Source organism: Xiphophorus maculatus, chromosome 9, assembly GCF_002775205.1.
Source record: "Xiphophorus maculatus strain JP 163 A chromosome 9, X_maculatus-5.0-male, whole genome shotgun sequence".
NCBI lineage: Eukaryota > Metazoa > Chordata > Actinopteri > Cyprinodontiformes > Poeciliidae > Xiphophorus > Xiphophorus maculatus.
This window is the reverse complement of record NC_036451.1, coordinates 16,644,013-16,664,816: the sequence shown is the minus strand read 5'-3', so window position 1 is coordinate 16,664,816 and position 20,804 is coordinate 16,644,013. Positions and strand designations below refer to the sequence as shown.

At 39.7% G+C, this 20,804-nt stretch overlaps 1 protein-coding gene across 3 annotated transcripts in view; it reads right to left on the bottom strand.

The window, feature by feature from the left end:
- LOC102222156 (transducin-like enhancer protein 4) overlaps positions 1 to 19,530 on the bottom strand; it is an 84,040-nt gene extending 64,510 nt beyond the window's left edge. For all 3 annotated transcript variants that reach the window (XM_023339522.1, XM_023339524.1, XM_023339523.1), the window contains exons 1-3: positions 18,698 to 19,530; positions 5,176 to 5,273; positions 4,620 to 4,683 (exon numbers count right to left, since the gene is read on the bottom strand). In XM_023339522.1, coding sequence (XP_023195290.1) covers positions 4,620 to 4,683; positions 5,176 to 5,273; positions 18,698 to 18,721 — 186 coding nt within the window. In that variant the 5' untranslated portion in view covers positions 18,722 to 19,530. The remainder of the gene's footprint in view (positions 1 to 4,619; positions 4,684 to 5,175; positions 5,274 to 18,697) is intronic.
- Between the last annotated feature and the right edge of the window lie 1,274 nt (positions 19,531 to 20,804).

The following is a 20,804-nucleotide window of genomic DNA, read 5'->3' as shown; positions in this document are numbered from 1 at the left end:
TTGGCTGTCATACAGTGAATGTAGGCCAACACATCACTCACATCAGCTGATTTGAGCTGAATTTATAAATGCTGACAGATTCATCTAAAACCACCAACAGGACTGTCCCCAACAGGTGTTTATAAATTCAGCTTGAAATACGCAACTCCTGTTTACAATCATTAATCCGCAGTCAGAAATGTTACTCTGGCATATACCAACATTATAAAGCTTTACCTACTAGACTGATGATATAAAGACAACAATTTTCAGGAATAATGAAACCAACTAGGAGATTTATGTTGACAAAATTTCTCCAAGCACTGCAGTCATCTACAGAAAGTCAGGAAACTGTGGGAATGTCAAACATTTATGGAAAGAGATGTTTTTGTGTTGCAATTATGTGCTATCAATGTTGCTCTTTGGAAAACCAAAACAGTAATTAAACTTTCCCTAACAGAACCAAGTTTGAACAGAGCACAGCACCATCGCTGGTTTGCTAAAGCAAGAGGGTGCTGCGGTCATGCCGGCACACGTTTGATTCCTTGAAGGAACATCTTGTGTACGTTTGGGGTTTAAATGCTATGGCAAACTAGTTCAAAACACTGTTTTGTTTGTGATGAGTACAGTTATTTTTAAATTTCCAGAGGAAAGGAAGAGGCATTGTTGGATATCAGGTGAAAAATATGCAAACATGAACCAATCTCTTCAACCGGAAACAATCACGGTTAGAGCAGAAAGTAAACGACACTAACTGCAGGTAGGGGAAAAGAAATCATCCAGATCTTCAAACTCTTCTGTATGCAAACACCTCATTATAGTCAACCACTTTACATGCGAAATGTATTTTTATTATTGCTGATATCATCCTGGGAGCTAGCTGGTTAGGCTTACATAAAAACATTCATATGCATCAGCTGCACATAACCATATGACCATGTCTCCACGTTCCAGTACCGTATATTTAGGAGCTTAGCAGTGATGAATAGTAAAAGCAGGAGCGGTGCAGCGTGGTGAGCAGACCCCCAGCCGGTGGAAACAGGCCTCAGTGGATGACAGGCCTAACGAGCTAAATATAGCCTTCTGGGTTATCTCCTCTGTGGGCGCAGCGAGTCCGTTGTTGCTTCACATTATTTACGTGTCTGTGCATGCACCATCTCTCTTTCTCTCTTTTAGTTCACGCACCCCCACACTCACACACAGCTATCTCTTTCTCTTGCTCTCTGTGTTGCATTCTCTCCATTTCATCCATCTGCAGAATCTTTTATTCCTCCCTCCATCCTCTCTCTCAGTCCCGTGGTATCTGTATTTTTACTTCCTCTCTCTCTTTCTCTGCATTTTTCACTCTCACTCCTTCCTTGCATATATCTTAGTCATCTCAGTCAGTTTCCTCTATTCCTTTTTATCTTTTCTTTTCTTTGTACCCTTCTCTCCGTCCCTCAGAAGCTCCCTCTTTTTCTGTCTGACACTCTCTCAGTCGTTTTTTTCTTCTCTGCAGCTATCTTTCCCTTTGAGCTCCTCTCTTCTCTCTCATTTTCTTTCCCTCCCTCTCATTTTGAAGCCATGCCTATGAAGTAGCAGAGCAGTGCGTTAACCATCCAGTGCACCACAGTGAGCCCTTGTTCAAGTAATACAGCCTGGGGTTCTAAACGTCTGCCATGCTAACCTACATGAATATGTCATCAGCATCTGCAGCTCCATGACCTCTTGCCATGGGGAGCTATTACAGCCCTCCAATGAACCTAAAGATGCAGCATTTACCAGCAGAGCACCGGTCACAGAGGCAGAGACCTTTAATATATTATCATAAACAGTTTGACCTGATGACAGCAGGCAACCATTACAATGTAAAAACAAAGAAATGTGATTTTTCTTCATTGTATAATTACAGATGCAGAAGATTTATAGTGCAGAAGGTGGATGTTTGTCTAGACCACTTGTTCCACATAGTAATTCGGCAAAACCCTCAGCTAAAGTAGAGAGTACCAGAGACACAGAGATGTCTTCCTGTGCTTCAGAAAATCTGTTCTGAATTGTTATTTCTTGGTTTACTACAGATGTGGTAAGTAACAGGAAATAATGAAAAATAAATTAAATGTGAATGAATTGACAATTTGACACTTAAGCAGATGGACACTGAATTTAATTTTAATATATTCGATTTTAATTATTTCAACCAATTTCACTAGTGTAACAATTAAATGAATAAACTTGGAATATAGCTAGACCAAAAAGTGTGTATATTTCAGCGTAAAATTGTCATTCAACCTATAAGTTTAGTTCTCACAGCATTTCTGAAAAGATAATAAATAATGTAAAAGGAGTATTCATTTCCTAACACAATTTATCAGTTTTATTTATATATATATAAACATTCTTATCCTCTGTAATAAATGGGAAAAACATTCTTCCTGTAAAAACACACTTCGTATAATTACTGAACAACAATTTGCAATGCTGGTCGGTCAACATCTAAAATCGTATTCATAGTGAAAGAGACAATCAGATACAATAAGGTCAAATATAAAGTGGATTAATTATCCATGCAGGCAATAAATTAGTTGACTGCATTGGAAGCAGTCTGACCTGATTTTACCAAGGATTAGCCTAAACTTAAAAACAGTCAAAACGCTGAAAATGTGACATCTTTTTCTAAAGATAAGTTCAGGCCTTTTCCAAACTCAACTCTACAAAAACACTCGGGAAGTTTTCCTCCCCGCATGTCTCCAAATACAAATTTAGTTCTGGTTGTACAACATCTTTACCTCAGAAACTCTTAAAAAATGATCATTTGAGCCTGCGCAGGATGCACAGATGCTTTCTTTGCATCTCACTTTCCTAGCTGAACATGTAAAGCCACACCAACAAATTCAATATAAATCACTGGACCGCAAAGAACACCAAATGTATTGTTTTTTGCAATCTTGTGGGTTTTTTGAGTGCTCAGTTAGCACTGATTGTAATCATTGTGCTATTGTAATATGTTTACATCACTCAAAGGATTTTGGCACAATTGTAACAGATTATAAACAAAATCTGTGCATGTAATCAAGTTTTGTAGAGCAAAGCTGATGCTCCACCACCAGGAAGTCACACAGAGGAGACAGGGTGAAAGTATGTATTTGTCTGGGAAAACAAAAAAGAAAAGAATACCAATGTTCTTAAGTATGTTGGCATAGTAACACTTGTTTAGTCTGAATTCAGTCTAAAAAATTGTTCATCCTGAAAGAGAATGAACATATCCAAGAGCTGGTTTTTAAAATATATAAAGTACAGAACTGCAGAGTGTTGATTAAATTCAACAATATGCTGACAGCGTTAAGTAGCAACATAGCAGAAGCCAACTTGTTGTAAATAATGTAACTTGTGTTTCATGTTTGACCTAATAGAGAAATACAGCTTTAAATAACATTCATTTATTTATATTTATCTGTCAAATTTCCCATTGTTAAAGACCTTAAATGGATTAAAACAATGGTCTATTTAGATGTATACAAAGGAGTATGCTATGATTTTCCGTGTATGTGAGTAATTTGTCATTTGATATCCTGCTTCTCAGCAGGACTCTCCATCATTTTGTCTGACTGCTGTTTTTCTTGTCTGCTGCTTCCTTTCTTCCACACATTCTCCTTCTATCTAGGTGCCTGTCTGCATTTCCCTCGTTCTGTCTATCCATCTGTGTGTCTATCTAGCTTACAGCCCTGATCCTGCCCGCTCTCCCAGGTTTATGAAATGCGAGCAGCTTAGCAGATGGTGCATATCGTATTCTGGTTGGCTCGGTGTGCGGGTTTTGTACCACAGACGAAGGCTTATGACGGAAGTGAGCCCTTAGTCGCTTAGACGATCCGACTCGGAGAGCTCAGATTGTTAGTTCAGGAGAAGAAAACAAGAGCCTTAGATACAGACTGAAATATGTGTGTAGAAGGTTTGAAGGAGAAATGGGTGCGATGAGAAATGAAAATGAAACTAATGTGAGTAGAGGAAATGAAAACTTTCATTTCTACAATTTTTGTAAGTTGTATGCCATCTATAATATTGGTGGATGCTTTGTTTAATCAATACATATAAAATCACAAATAAATGTATGTTTTGTGTCAGAAACAAAACATAAATAATTTAATTAAGCAACTTTGCTCAATTAAATTATTTCCTACTAAAAAATAACATTAATAAAAATTGCTACAATTTAGTGAACCTTACTCCCGCTTTGTAATTTTTTTTATTGTTGTTATTGTTTCTATCTGATTTTCTGATCTTCTTCACTTTTTTATGGCCACATCAAGTTGACTTGCCTTCCTTTAAGACGTATCGTATTGCTTTTTGCATCAAGCAAATTGCGTTATAAAATAAATTACAAAAACTACCCTTGAAAAAATGAGATAGTAGAAGCATTAAAAAATGTTCTAGTTTTCCTATACCAACCAGTATCCACTCAATCTAGTTCTTGACCTTTATATGTTTCCTGGATCTACAGTAATCTAAAGTTTCATCCCCTGGTTCAGTCTCGCCCATAAACCTTTGACAAAACATTGGTTATGCTAGCTAATTAGAATTTAGTCTGTATTTCTGTCAGAGGACTTGAGATTTTTCTTAAACAAACACATCCTAAACAACTCCATCAGAAGTGAGGCAGGACTCACCATGATGTAGTGCCTCTGCATCTCCGTCTTCTCACTGGCCAGCTTCTCACATTCCAGCTTCAGGCTGCACAAACAACAACAAAAATGCATTTTTTATTTCCAGCTTATAAAATAGATTATAAATTCCACAGAAGATATTACAGGAGTCTCTCCTGTTTAACGTTTTCTTTTTAAGTTATCAAATAATGACTTCTGGATACCGAGGTTAGTCTTGTGGGGATTAAATCAACTTCATAGATGAAATCCTCATCAGAGGTCCGTGTGTGATGATGTGTACCCCTACAGGGTGCTATGTAACCCACCCCATTGGGTCCAGAAAAACTACCTGCTTTACGTTCAAATGTTTCAAATTCACTGCATGTTGACAATAAATTAAAGTAAGAACAACAAGTTCTTCTCATCTGTCTTTGTGTAAATGGTTGTTTGTCCCGTATGATTCTGCTTTGCCCTGTGATGTAGTAGCGACATGTCCAGGACATGCCCTTCCTTTCACCCAATTACCTCCCTACGTCTATTTCTATGCATGTTTGCATTTGTGGTGCATGTGTAACCGTACCTGTGATACTGAGCCTGGAGGAACTGGAATTCCTCCTTGATTCTGTCCAGAGTTTCCAGGACTGTGAACTTGAAAGACTGGCCAGGCTGCAAGGGGACCTGTAGAGGTGAAAGACAAAAAAAAGAATGGATGACAAACACATACACATCTCTCACTTTGTGTGTGTGTGTGTGTGTGTGTGTGTGTGTGTGTGTGTGTGTGTGTGTGTGTGTGTGTGTGTGTGTGTGTGTGTGTGTGTGTGTGATAGGCTGTTCATGAGGGGACTGTAACACCCACTTCATGCTGTGTTGGTGAGGAAAGCTGTGAGTGTGTGTGTGAGTGCTTGTGCATCTGTGTGGCAAGAGGAGAAAAGAGCCAAGATGAAAGTGAGAGGGAAGGTCACTTCCTCTTCCCACACATCATAAAGCCTTGTCCTCTGCCTCTCTCTCCTCCTCCTCCCCTAATGACTGACTCCTTCCCTCCACTCGCTCTATCCTTTCTTCTTCCTCTCCTCTTCCCTCTCTCACTTCTACATTAGCATCCCCTCTACTCTGCCGTGCTGCTAATGTATTCAAGCCAACAAGGAGCTGAGAAGGGAAGAAACATCAAATGAATAACTGAAGACAATCACAGCACCATCTCTCACCTGCTAAAAGCTAAAGAAGGCCCAACAAAACAAGCAACTCCCAGGAGGTCCAGCACCACCCGCCATCCGTGTCTGTCTAAAGCGCTGCTGACAGCAGCCCGCCTCCTCCATAGTCTCCATGACGGTGGAGAAACACGGGCGCTGTTGATGCTTTTGATGCTGCAGTTGTTTTCTTTGGAGCTGAAGCATGCAGAATAGGTTGTTCTCAGAGGACGTGTTCCTATGTTGTCGGGGTTTTTTCTCTTCGTTTCTTTTCAGTTCGGTTAATTTTGCTGCCTCGTGAGATTTATAATATTAACTTTTATGTTGTCTCTACAAATTTTGTGCATGCAGTCTGAATCACTGTCATACCTTTTCAAGGCTGGTTTGAGGTGTCTTTTTGAACGGATCCAACAAATATTTTATTACAAACTGACCACAGTCATATAAATAGTAACACCATAGTGACCGTATATTCCTGCTATATTGTGTAGCTTTATTATTCATTAAATGGATAAGACCTGGTCGTTATTCATGTCATCAGTTCCTCATTATCCTTAGGAGGCAGTAGGAATTAATTTTCTCAATCTCAAAACACAAAACTAAGCTGCCTTATAGTACCTCTGTTCATAATTAATAACATAAAACACCACATAACCAAGGTGAATTATGTAAATTACCAAGGGCGGTTGAGCAATATTCAAGACAGACAAAGCAATATGTTGGAGGCAGTTTGCTGCCACCTACTGGCCAAAGTTAAGCCAACTCATGCCCAATTGTGCTACTTAGCCAGCTATATAAATTAATGTTTATTTTATGTAAAATATTCACATGTATTTATGTAGCTTAATATTTTTTTAAAATACAGAAACACAGTGCAGTAAGGAGTTAAATTAGAAGGCAATTTTGATTATAAACATTTTATTATTAAGAAGTGTTCTTGTCATTGTTGGTAGTGGTGTTATTTTTTTTTACTTTCCTGTTTAGAAGATGTATTAGCACTGTGTATCAGTTTATCCTAAATGGGTCCTAAAGACTGATACAGAATGTTGAGTTAATAATACACAAACTCATCAATCAGGGTCGCAGTAAAGTTTCAGTGTACTCATCCATAAAAGCCTGTTAAGAACCCAATTTTTGCACTCCAATAAGATTTTTCAGCTGATAGAGACTACTGGCACTCGATGATCACATATGAGGAAGAAGAAATTGTCAAAAATACTAAAGGTCACAGAGAGCACTAGTCCCATTTCATAATATTTTGCAGCACCTACTTATTGTTAGCCTTTATTTACTGAAGTCAAAGATAAACTGGCTTTCTTAGAGAAGTGCTTTTCTCTTTTGCAGCCCAATTAATAATTAATGTCATCAAAGTGAACATACAGGAGGACAATCTTAGTGCTGTCAGTCACCCTCATTTATACACTGCTCAATATGCTAATGGTGGAGAATCAAGTTACTGTTAAAGAAAGATTGTTTATCTGCCATCATCAATGGTTATGCTATCTAGTCTGCACATTTATAGTGCAGGGCTGTCTGATTAGCTGTAGCGTATCAGACAGCCCTGGGGATGTGAGAATGATTGACGGCGCTAAGATCCTCCTCCTGGCTCTGATTGGCTGTTTCTGAGTTAGTAGTGTATTTCTGCAGATAGCAATAGGACCACAGGGAGGAGGAGGAGGCAGAGGAGTTCACTTACTTCATAGATTATCAATCTCATAACATAATGTCAGGCCATAGTGACAGTTTTAAAAAAATATGAAAAAACACCCCATATTTTTTATAAAGGTTACATAATGCAGCTTTAAGTCAGCAGAGTCATCTGGTGGATAACATTTAAAGCTACCCACAGAGTTACCATGATGCCACATAAGGCAAGGAAAGGTTTTCTGATAATGCAACATTACGATAGGAAAGTATCTGGTAAAGCTCACAGCATCACAACACTGACCCAAACACCATTTAATTTCCCTCAGCTTACAAATATATCCACTGAGCTAACTAAACAGAAGAAATTAAGCCCAGTTAGTGAGGTCTCATTTACTGATAAACCTGAATATACTTAACTTCCAATATGATTTCATATATTAGCTAAGCGGGACAATGCCGTCATTACGCCCCAGTTGGGTGGTTATCAGTTCGCAGCTAAGGCTAAAAGACTGGCGCTTTCAGTGGTGGGGTTTCATTAGTTGAGACAAGCACAATTCAATTAGATTTCAATTAGTCCAATGGCGGAGGTCAGAGACGCCATGGGTTCCCGAGTAATTAATCCGCAGAGCCGAGCTGAGCCCGAGCTAAACTGAGCTGAGGCAGGCAAAGCAGGAACGTCTAGATGGCTGGATGGACACCATGCACACAAACCCTCTGTCTGTGCGAGTATGGGAAGGAGGGGTGGGCTGGGGTGGGACGGGGCGGGGCGGAGGGTTAGTGTCTGCCAGTAGATCCCCACTGACCTTGATTCACACCACACACACCCATTCAAGCAAGAAGGGGTGGAGAGAGGGATGAGGGGATAGATATTGATCTAGCACACATAAACACACACACACGGCCATAAGAACATTGAAAAACACATCAACAAACAAACATGCACCACTGCACATGCACATTCACACTTTAAGCACACGGAAAACACACAAAACCTCAGAGGGGTGGGAGTACACGGATGATTGAAAGGGAGGAAAAGTCAGAGAAGAGATGGATACCCATCTGACAGATGGACGGATGGATGTAGGGAGTGATGGACCAGTCTGACATTCTTTCAGAGGAATGAATGCACAAGCAGAAAGACAGATGATGAAAGAGTAGTGTGGCTGCTGACTGAGAAAGATAGCCAGCCATTCATTCAGCTGACACAGAAGGAAGAGGGCGAGGGGATGGAGAGAGCGGGAGAGAAACAGACAGAGAGTGTCTTTGCTGTAGTCAACACAGCCTGCTCACCCTGTGCACTGTCCATCGGCCTGTGGTAATACCGCTCCCACCATCTGCCGCCACGCACTTACCAATGGCAACCACGCGAATGCACACGAACAGAGCGCTGCTGGCGGGTTACATCAGCAGCACTAAGTCGTATAACAAAGCCCATAGTCACAGATCATGATTATACAACAGATTTGTGATTTGCAACCAATGGTGTCAACACGGCAGATTGCATGGTGCTCTGACGAGAGAGATTTTAATTCCTTTCATCCGTTGGACACAAAAACCCTCAAAAAATGTATCACTTTCAATTTGCAAGTTGTACCTTTCTGAATGAGTTTCATTGACCCCGAGGCAATAAGGCAGTGGGAGTGCGAAAAGGAAATGAAAAATCCCATAAAAAAGAAAAAAAAAACTTGGAGAGCTCTCAGGCAGAAAAAAAATGCATTTCCCATTCACTCTGAGCTTCATCTTCCAGGATAAAAGACTTGTATCCAGAGTTGGTATTAAATTAGGCCATTTTAAATAATCAAGGGCACCTTCTCACATATTCAAAACCAATCTATGAGATACATGAGCTATGTGTGCGTAGATATGAAGATGTGCAGTGTTTACAAAGATTGAGGTATTAGTAAGTAATGCCATTTGCACATTATAACAAACATTTGCTGTTTGATTGTGTTTCAACTCTCCTGTTTTGTGAGAAACAGTCAAGGCAGCAGTAAAGATGTCACAAAAGTCCAAGAAAGATCACTCTCTCTTCTGCCAAGTGTTTCAGATGTTGAATGTAAACAATGGTGAATTAGTACTAGGAGGACAAATGTGTTCCAAGAAAATAAGCCATCTCACCATCACACTACCACCACCAGCCTGAACACAGCAAGCATGGCAGGATGGATGATCTTGTTTACTCCATATTTTAACCGTCTGAATATCAGCACAGAAATCAAGACAACATTTTTCTAGTCTGCTATTGTCCAACTCTGTTAACCTTGTGTGAATTACACCCTCGGTTGTTCTGCTGTTGTCTTCTCCTGTTTCAAGGTTTGACAAGTTGTGTTTCTGTGATGATATTTAGTAATCTTTGATTTGAATCTTTGGTTAATTGAACTACTGTTATTGTTCTATCTTCTTGAACCAAGCCACCCATTCTTCTTTGACATCATCAAGGATTTTTATCTGCGTAAATACCGCCAGCCATATATTTTTACTTTTTGTTTTAGTTCATTCCAAGTAAAGCCAAGACATGGTTGTGAGTGAAAATCCCAGCAGATCAGCAGTTTCTAAAATATTTACCCTGTCTGGGTATTTTAGTCTAGCATCAGCAACTATCCAACCTTCAAATCCACTTAAAATTCACTTTTTTTCTCCCATTCTGATGATTGGTTTTAAATTCAGGAAGTTGTCTTCACTTTGTCTAGATCTATAAACAAAATGAGTTGCTGCTGTGTTACTGGCTGCCTCCCTGTTCATGTAGCCCATCGATATGAAGAAACGTATATTTCTTGTGTATCTGTGCGAGAACCAGGATTTCCAGCAATTAGTTATAGGCAGTGGAATTACATAACTCGAACACAAAATCAGAGTGACTTTTTATGTTAAAATTACAGAGCAAGATGTGTCATAAAATTTGAGAAACTCAGTGAACGTCAGATTTCCAGGAGCAAGTGAATGCATACCGTCAAGCCCCATTCAACAGGTGTCATAACGTAATGAGAGCAGTACTGTTTGATAATGGGTAAACGAATAAATAGAGTTGGATAATGGACATTCAGTACATCGTTCTAGATGTGGAGGAGGAATACAATGACAGGTTAGAACAGAATAGAATAGCTCATGAATGCAAGTCTAAAGTATTTTGATTGTGCCCTTCACTTGCATAGTCTGCAACATATACCACAGAAGACAAAATTATTCATAGCTCTGTGGTATTCTTTTGAATTTACCAGCAAATTTCTTCTTTCTGGCATTATATTATTGTTGAGGAGTGCTCCAACCAGAGGTCTGGTTTGAATCTGCTAGGATAAACTGTGAAAGAAGCTAAAGATTAGGGTGATGGCATGAAAGTCTTCTGACCTCAAAGACTTGGCGATCATCACCAAAAGTAAATAATAATTAAAAAAACAGTGAAAAAAAATTACATTTAAAAAACAGATTACTCTTCTTTAGTCCAGGGTGGCAGCAGTCTTTCCTGATTGCCTCAATTATCTCCAGTCATGCTTCGGGCTTTTGTTCCCATCTATACTTGTGTCTTGCATTTAAATGGAAGTACTTCTCCTTTAGCTGCAGACAGTTTTTCCACAACTGATGGTGGCTTCAGAAATTAGGCTGCAACTGTGAAACAGATGCACATCTGGGAGTTATTGGAAAAGACACGATTCTATCTGTCGGTTTGTCATCTCTGTCAATCTGGTTAGCCCCTGGCACGTTTTCTACCAACACATCAGCATTCACACGGTATAAGATGACATGTTTGAGCAGGGATGTATTCATTCAAGCAAAAACACCCACAAATTTCCCCCCCCCCCCTTTTCTCATGCCCTCTCTGTTACAGCTCTACCTTGTTTTATTTTTCTTTCACACTTCTCCCTCTTACTCCCTTTCCTCTCCTTGTATCGCTCTGAAACAAGCCAAGACGCATTTGGATTCTGTGTATTAAATAATAATTGCATGGTGAAATATTTAGGGGGGAAAAAAAGACATGAAAAAATGCCAAGCGAAGAAGAAGAGTGTCAGTACCCCTTGAGCACATGTCTCTAGGCGTGTGCGTGTGTGTGTGTGTATGTACGTGTTTGCTGATGTGTGCAGCAACGAACATAAGCAACAGCTCATTGATTTAGACTCTGACAGACAGAAGAAAGGCAGAAGAGGCGAATGGGATTCCAAGTTATCAGCCAGCATTTTTTTGAAGCCAAAATACTGTGAGCATGCTTTCCCTACAATTTCACAAACTATTCAATGGGATGGATACAAAAAAAAGGGTTTTATCACAATTTAAGAAAGCAAACCCTACGTACAGTTTATGGCTCTCACATTGTGATTTCAAAGGGCAAATACACTGACCTAGCATGTTGGATGAACTAATCAGTCATCCAACATGCCAACAACTCCCCAGTAATCCAAAAGTCCAGCAAGGCAGCCATTAGTTAATGTAGTCAATCTACAAGTTACCTAGTTAGTTACCAGTCAGTCAGAAAGCCAGTTACATTGTAGCTCTGGGTACAAGCAAAAGGCAGCGAACATATTAGGGAATGAGAGTCTGGACTGCATCCAAGCCCTGCTCTGATAATTTTTTTTCACGACAAAGAAAGGACGACAGCAAACAGGATTTGAGGATAAAAAAACTGGCCTGTTTTTAATCAGAGAGAGGGCTTACACCAAGCAGCCACTGATATCTGATCAGAACTTCTTGGTTGTTTGTGTGACTTCTGGGCCGTTCTGTGGGCTCTCTCACAGCGGCTGCATTGTTGTTCCTTGGCTTTTTGCCTCTCTAAAAGGGCTGCCTTTGAAATGCACCGTGAAATTAAATGTAAACAAGACAAGGACAACGGAAAGGAGGGGAGAATGTCATCTCTGGGAGGTGACAGCAAGCCGCTGTGCTATTTACCGCACATGGCTTTCATTACGATCTTAAATGTTGGTGGAAAAAGAAACTGCTTGACACAGCTTTAGAAAGAAGGAGACAAGTAAGGTATGTGTGGAAAAAAGGAACTTTTAATTGACTTGTCTCAGAAAACGCCACATTTTTGTGGTTAAAATGTAACTTTACTAACTCAGTAAGAAATGGTTAAATACTATTTCTGCAACAACCAGTCACAAGTTTGGAACAATAAACGTGTCAAAGTCAAACTTTCATACCTGCTTATGATGCTTTGCTACAGTACAAAATGTTTTCCAACCTTTTTGCCAATTTTAACCCATACGTGGTGAACTTCTTTGACCTTTTTCCTCTTTATATCAAATTATTTTGCTTTCTTTAGATCAAAAGCAATCAAATGCGAAAATCAAAGTACGTTTGGGAAAGCAAACATTTTATTTTTCTATTTTCTGGTGCAAAGCATAAGCAATTACCATGCTCATCATTTGAAATACAAGGGGGAGTCGGTATTTCACTACAGTGCTTCATAAAAGCATTTATGAACAAGAGGCAAGAAGAAAGCCATTGTCAAAAGAAAGAACTGCTTGCCATTTGCTTCATTTCATGTAGGTGAGGGAGAAAAATTGTGGAAGAAGGTGATCTCAGATAAGACCTAAATTGATCTTTGAGGTGCTGTGTCTTATAAAATTAACACTACGTATCAAAAGACAGCACTCCCCTGGTAAAACAAGATGATGGAAGCATCATACTGTGGGCTTACTTTTTTTGGTAAGATAAAGGAAAGCTGATCAGTTTTGATTGCAAGGTGCACAAACTACCTACTGGGGAATATTGAAAGAAAAACTATTAGAAGTTGCAAAATCACTTAAGAGTAATGTGTAGATTCACCTTTCATCAGATTGATGCTAGATATAAAGTGAGGGAATCCAAGAATGGTTTAGATCAAATCATGTTCTTCTGCTGGAACGGCCAAATCAAAGCCCAGATCAAAATCCAATTGACAATCTGCAGCAACACCTGAAAGTTGTTGTTGATGTGTGATCTACATCTAATCTGCTTTTTTACACAGAAGAAAAACAGGAAAATGTTTCAGTTTCAATTCCCACAGTGTTATTTGGAGAAGAATAAGAAAACCATATACTGACATAACATCCCAATAACACACATTAAACTTGTAATATGGCAAAATGTGAAAACACTAAACTGAAATGCATTTCCAGACAACCTAAAGTTCTGAATTTCATCTTCACATGACAAACTTTTCTGAACAGATAAAAGCCTGCAGACCTACAATCAAATGTCTTAGACTTGTCAAATAAAGTCTAGTTCAAAAAGTTTAGGCAAAATAAAAACAAAATCACTTTTGGCAAAAAAATGAATTAGGTCATTGTTTTAGGAAGGTGACAATATCAAAAACTGAAAGAAACCTTTCATTCAAAAGTATAGCTCCTTACTTTTAAAGGTGTTAATAATTTATTGATTCAGAAACATACACTGTCAACAGGCCTGTGGGTGTGATCTGAATCCATCCACAACACACTCATCGATACACACGCGGCTCTCGCAGGGCGTGGCAGACAACCGAGGCTTGTACATTTGCACAAACAGTTGTGATCAAAGCAGGACATTATTTATTGCTGTTGTTGGCACACAGAGCACATACCCACACAAGTCACTGCAGATTTCCAATCACCTTCCACTCTCGATTACATGCACACAAACTTTAACGGCTGCATGCACACACACGCTACTCTAGAGAAATATATGTGCCTACTAAAAAGTTTGCACAATAATAAAAACCTGCAATAAACGATAGTCATGCAACAGATGCTGGTCCAAAAGAACTAAGAGTCTTAAAAGTCCTTTTAGAGCAATTAGAGAGTCTAATACTGTATGCAAGTAAGATGCCACTACTGTTTCAACCACAGCAAGGTCTGTCAAATGTTGTTTTCTATTCCTGTTTTTAGCCATTTGCACAAGAATAAATCAATTTATTAAAGACTTTTTTAAAGCAGCATTTCCAGTAATGAAAGACGCTGCACAATTATGATAACATAATGACAGCTGCATAGTAACACACTGACTGCAGCACTTTACACTCCACAGAGAATGTGCACACATAAAACCCAAGTGAACTTTGCAATGAATATTTACCCACATCTAAGCTAATTCAAATATTTATGTGCTCACAAAGCACTAAGGGGGCAGAGACATAAAAGAAAAATCACAGAAAAATTAAACAAGAACACACCTCACACAAATCCCCCCTCAAACACGCACACACTCAATGTTCTGATAGCGCTCTCCACAAAAAATCCAGGGGAACCAATTACAGCTCCACGCTCCTCACAGCCCGGCTCTCAGTTTTCACTCTATGCCACCAGAGAGTGAAGATGGACTAGCTTCTCCTTTAAATAAAACTCAACCTTTGGATGCTCAAGTCACTGATTCTGAGTAACGTCAACAGTTCTGAAAGCTCACTGGTGACGTCTTGAAAACGTAATTTGGACCTACCAGAACCAGATCAGTTTCAGATTTTGGCAGCTTGTCAGGTCAGTTATACTTATATTTAAGATAGATAAAGAAATAGAAGATTCACATCGCATCACGACACATTACAAGGGCTGCATGATATTTGAAAAAACAAGGAATTGCAATGTTATTGTTGAATATCGCCATGACAATAACAATTAAGACTAACTTGAATTTTCCTGACTCTTTCATCATTAAAACCTCCCCACCATATCTACGAGCTTTACAATCTCAGCCACTATAAATGTACATATGTTGTTCATCAAGGGCAACTACAGACCATCCAACTGGTCAAACATATTCCTGGCATGCAGAGTGTGAAGGCATCACACTTGAAATATGATAGCCAACCAAATACTGTATCAAAGCAGTCAAACGCTGTTAGAGTTAGAAAGGTTTTAACTGAATATATTGTGCAGCTGTGCCTCTTGCCTACTCCACTGCCAACATGTGATGATCTGGACTCAGTGCTCCCATGTGGGGTGCACATGCAGACACGCCTCAGCATAAGCTTTCTGCTTTAATAGTTTCATCACAGAATGAGACTTGTAAAGACGCATTCAGCTTACAAGATGAGAAGAACCACGACAAGGGGCTAAAAGAAAAGAAAAGATTTTTTATTATTTTTCAGAAAATTAAGGAGCCTTTGTTTTTTTGTTTACAGATAAAGACATAATTAATTTTAAACTGTGTTTAGATCTTGTAGAAAACACAACTCAACCTGGGCATCCACCTGCTCAAACATAGCATCCAGGTGTGAATAAATCACTAACCATCATATTGTTGGCTCTAGATAAATTATTTAGCCACGATAAGTTATTTAGAAAAGCCACAAGCTAGTAATAATTGTAAAGAAGCAGAGGCTGTTGACAAGTAGGAATAATCTAATATTTTCAACATTAGAGCTTAGATTAGTTCAAGAATTATGTTATTTTATAGAAGTTGTTTACTCCATAATGCAAACTTATTTAACATACCAGAAAGTCTCCTAATCTAATAAATACCATTAAGTGCTACATTCACATAAATCTTATGTTGATGCACAATACTATTTGAGCGATTGAAAGAGTTCTTAAAGTCACTGTGAGCTCTAATGTGTCAATACGTGACACATTAGTAGTACGAGGATTTAAGTCATTTTAGTGAGTTATGGACTTGCTCTGTTGGTTTTTGGTTGACTTAAGGAATGAAAAACACCATTAGAGGCAAACTGTAAAAACACAAAGAGTTATAAAATGTGCTTGTTAATGGGATCCTGGGAGGTCAAGTTCAGTGTTTGCATGCAACCATCTAATTGTCTAAGGCCATAATTGGAAAGAGACAGAACAAAATAACAGAGAGCTCAGAAAATTAGAAGGCAAGAGAAACATCAGTACCATAATTATAAGTGACTTAAATTTACTGCATTTATACTTGCATATAGCAATTTGTATAAAAAAATGAACAAACATTATGCTTCTTTACATTCATCCGCAGGTTATATTTCATGGAAAAACAAGAAACAAAATGTATACTGGCCAAGGAGAACTGCAGAAAAAGTTGGGAGAAAAAACCCAATGAAGAAATGCAAAATAGGGACAGAAAGAGAGAGATGGGGGTCTATCGATCTGTTGGAGTTGGCTCAGTCTGAGACTGAACTTTATCACAAACGCAGAGCATCTCAGCAGGAAGCTCTCTAATATCCCTCTAAAGGGGAGAACAGAGGAATGTTCACACACGTTTCTTCATTCACTTTCATTTCACTTTCCACCTCCAGCAGTGCTTTCTGAAGGAACTCTTTCCATCTTTATTTTTTTTTTTGTTTTTAGTTCTTTTCTTGGCTCTTACACATTTTGCTTTCTTGCTTTGTTTTCCACCTCTCCTAGTTTCCCTGCAACTTTTCCAGCAGCTGGCTTATTAGCATTCTCTCTGTACATATAATTGATTCCTCATGCCGTCCTCTTGTGAAAATGTCATTCATAATTCTATGTGATGGCTGGCTGGCTGGCTTATTGGTTTGCTGTTTGGGTGGCTGGCTGTGAGGCAAAGTGGCCAGTGACCCATTTGCAGCAGATACAAAGAGACTGACAACCAAATCTGATTACAACAGCAAGATCAAGGCCTTTGTCAAACAACTGGCCTACGCTAGACTCATTCTAAGCTGTAACTCATCTTCTGTGACTTTTTAACCTATATTTTTCCATAGCATTAAGGTCTTTATGTTGTTTGAGGGCCAAGATGAAGAAGGGAACAGACTTTACAGATGCATCCCTGTTGAAGTATGTATGCAGTATCCTGAAAATGTGCTGCCCCCTTCCTCTGACACCAGTAAATAGAGTCCAATGCAACAAACAGCAACAGGAACGCAGCAGGTATTTACAGCAAAGCACAATAGAAGTGCAGGAACGCTCTTCTTAAGGGGCAGTCCTAATGGAGACTGCAAAAGACCCAAGACAGAGGTGGAGGTTCACCTTCCAGCAAGATCATAATCCCAAACTTACAGCCAGAGCTGCAGTGGAATGGTTCAGATAAAATCATAGTCAAGCATTAGAGCAGCCCAGTCCAAGTTTATACCTAAAATCAACAGAATATGTGGCAAGACATAAACACTGATATTCAGATTTGTCCTGCCAATCTTACTGGGTTTGATTTTGAGCAATTCCAGCCTGTAGATGTGAAGTACAGACATACCCCAAGAGACTTTTGGTTTTAATTGCAGAGAAAGGTGGTCCTATAAAGTGCTAACCCATAGAGCTGAATACAAATGCATGCAAGATTTCTCTGAATTTCATTAGTGAAAAAATTTAAAACCATAAATCGTTTACATTCCACTACATAATTAAATGCTAGAAGTTCAAGAGGGAACAGCACTTTAGCAAATCCTGTATATTCAAAATCATCTAACGGTAACTAGATCTGTACAATTTTAGGAAAATATGCAAAAGCACCATTGGGATAATGATATCAATTCAAAGGAAATAAAACTGTCCTCAATTTAATAATGTTTCCCCTCATTCTCACCATTTCCCCACTATTTTCCATGAGATTAACCAATTTGGCCACTGAAAACTATATCAGGGTTTGCGTGTCAAGGGCAGTGAAAGTCCATCCAATGGAACAAATATAACATTGGCTCATAGAGCATTCATGCATGTCACTGGAAATGTAACAGCCTCCCAAATATCCAAACAGTCTAACCAATTGTGGTATTGCACACATTGCTATTAGGATGACTGCAGATCAGAAATGTTTTGCAACTCAAAAAACAATGGAAATCAACTGATGAAACACTGCTGGTCGGTTCCTACACACATGCACATATACATTACTGCAGTCAGATGTGCTGTGACACACATCGTCACAAACATACACTTCCAGGCTGAAACACACGCAGAGATGAATAAACAGTAATTAGCGCATGGATAAAAACACGCAACCCGAGAAGAGCAGGTTTAGTTGTATACCACCTATGCAGCCAATCAACAACAGGATCCCAGCGAGACCTGGCTGTAGCTGACAGAGAAGGAGGTGTCATGAGGGGGTGGGCGTGTGCGTGCGTGAGTGTGTGTGCATATCGGGGAAACTCTCAGCCCAAACACCCGATGTCTCTCTCCTCATGTTACAGTGCAGTCAATTTAGCTACACAAGCGAGTTAGGCTGAAACAAACAGAAGGACTGTGAGATGCAGGCAATAATCCGAAAGCAGAAGGAAAACCCAGCAAGGAAGTTTTAAGTAGAAGGTGATTTTAGTATGGAACCATGAAAATCCAAGAGGGACAATGGTGATAAAGCGAATGTGACAAATTAAAAGCCACAGACAGATTGGAGCTGAGAAAGGCACTCACAAAAAGTGGAGCAGACAGGAAATAGAGACATGAGGGTGAACTTACCGGATGCCTGCCCTGAGGGTACATGATCCCAGGAGAGGAGAGGCTTCCAGTCCGTTTGATGGCCAGGTTACTCCCCTGGCCCTCCAGTCCTCTGCCCTCCACCTGGTTACACCAACCCACACACAGTCACACACAAACCCAGACTCTCAAACACTCAGGGAGAACTGTCTCTGCTCCTTCGCTGGGTTCTCTCGTCCTTGTTGCTCTCTGTCCTTCTAATGCAAATTTCCACTGACACTCAGCAGAAGAACCCTCGCTCCGTCGGTTCGTTCATCCAACAGGGTCATGATAAAACGGAGCACCAGACTTTGCCTCCTTCTTCCTCCTTCGCCTTTCCCTAGTGAAACCCAAGTCACAGTTTCTCCTCCTCTTTCTCTCCTCCTCGTCTGCCTTACAGTGTCTGTCCCCCTTTTTTCTTGTGATCAGTCCAGGTCTACACGTACTGACATGAGAGAGAGAATTCAGTCCATGCAAGCTCCTCTCTTATACTTCTCCTCCTCTTCCCACTCTTCTTGTGGCTTGTCCTTGCGCCCTTTCACCCAGCAGTCCAATGGCAAAACATACAAACATAAACACTCAGCTGAACCAAATAGTCCCCTTCTCTTATTTTTCCTCCTCTTCACCCTGTCTCTCTGACACACTAAAGCCTTGACTGCTGCAGCAGAAATAAGGAGAGGAAGAAGGAGGAGGAGGAGGAGGTTCGGGATAGGGAGGAGAGAGTGAGAGCTTTGTTTTTAATCTAAATGTGGAAAAAAAAAACGAAAGAGGAAAGCAGGAAAGAACAGCAGGTCAGTGGAGGATCCAGCGGGCTTTTCAGCAGCAAGCCCTAGACTGTAATATATTGTGCCTGTTGGCTTCAACACAAACAGGACAGGCTGCTAAAGCTTCTCTTAAGGTGGAACTGAGTAGATAGAGACACACAGTCGCACACACACACACAGAGAGAGAGAGAGAGAGAGAGAGAGAGGACGGAGAGAGAGAGGAGGCGAGAGATGGATTCATTTTCAATTGTGGTCAGATACACAAAGCAATCAGTCAAGCACAAAGACTCGGGCTCAAACAGATATGGATCGAGATACAAACACACAAATGCTCAGACGTGCATATGCAAATTCATGGCAGCTAAGGAAACACACAAACGCGCACGCCTGCACACACACCCCTACATACAACAGTCAGGCAGAGTGATAAGTTTATTAGTCAGTTCACACCTTGCAAGAACATTTGTGCGAGATGATTGGATAATAATCCAGTCATGCTTAATTGCACAGTAATCCAGCCAAAACCCATTCAGGTTGCACCAAAGACTGCTGGTGAAATCTGATCTCCATCGGATTACACAGATCTTTTAAACTTTTTCACATTCAGTCACATCAGAACCACAAACTTCATTGTACTTTAACTGGGATTATATGAAGTAAACCAACAAAGACGGCCACAGAACGTACAAGTTTTAGAAAAATAAAAAACGACTTTTAGTGTTTTATTCATGAATAAGAATATGTAAGCCGAGATGTGTCCTTGTGTCCAGCCCCCAAGTTACCTATTTATTAACCATTAAAATATTAAGCTTACAAGCCAGACAAGGAGAGCATAACAAACCAGAGAAGAAGCCAATGTGAACACCAGAGGAGCAGCAGATATACAGAGGTCAGATAATCTGCTGACACAACAACCAGTGATCCACCTGTACAATTAATCATACAGGAGACACAACAATTGTGTAGATGAAATTCCAATCATCATTTAGCGTAAAATGAATTTTTCTGGCTTGTCGTCAAAACTACGTATGTGGCAGGAAAATAGCTCCTCGAAATACCAACCCTACAAGAAAACAGAGGCAGCATCATGATGGGGATTATTTTCTTCAGGATTAACATGCAGGTATCAAGTTATTTAATTTATTTCTTCTGGCTCCCACCCTCTATTAATAGAAACAGAGAAGATGAGGGGCACCAGTATTCATGCCAGTGGAAGTGGGAAAAGGTAATATTGTTCACCAACCAAGACTTATCCAAGCCTCAAACTGACAGCAACAACTCAAACAAAAAGAATTGCCAATTTTATCTGTTTCTATGACAGCTGGAATTTAATCCTTAGACTTGTA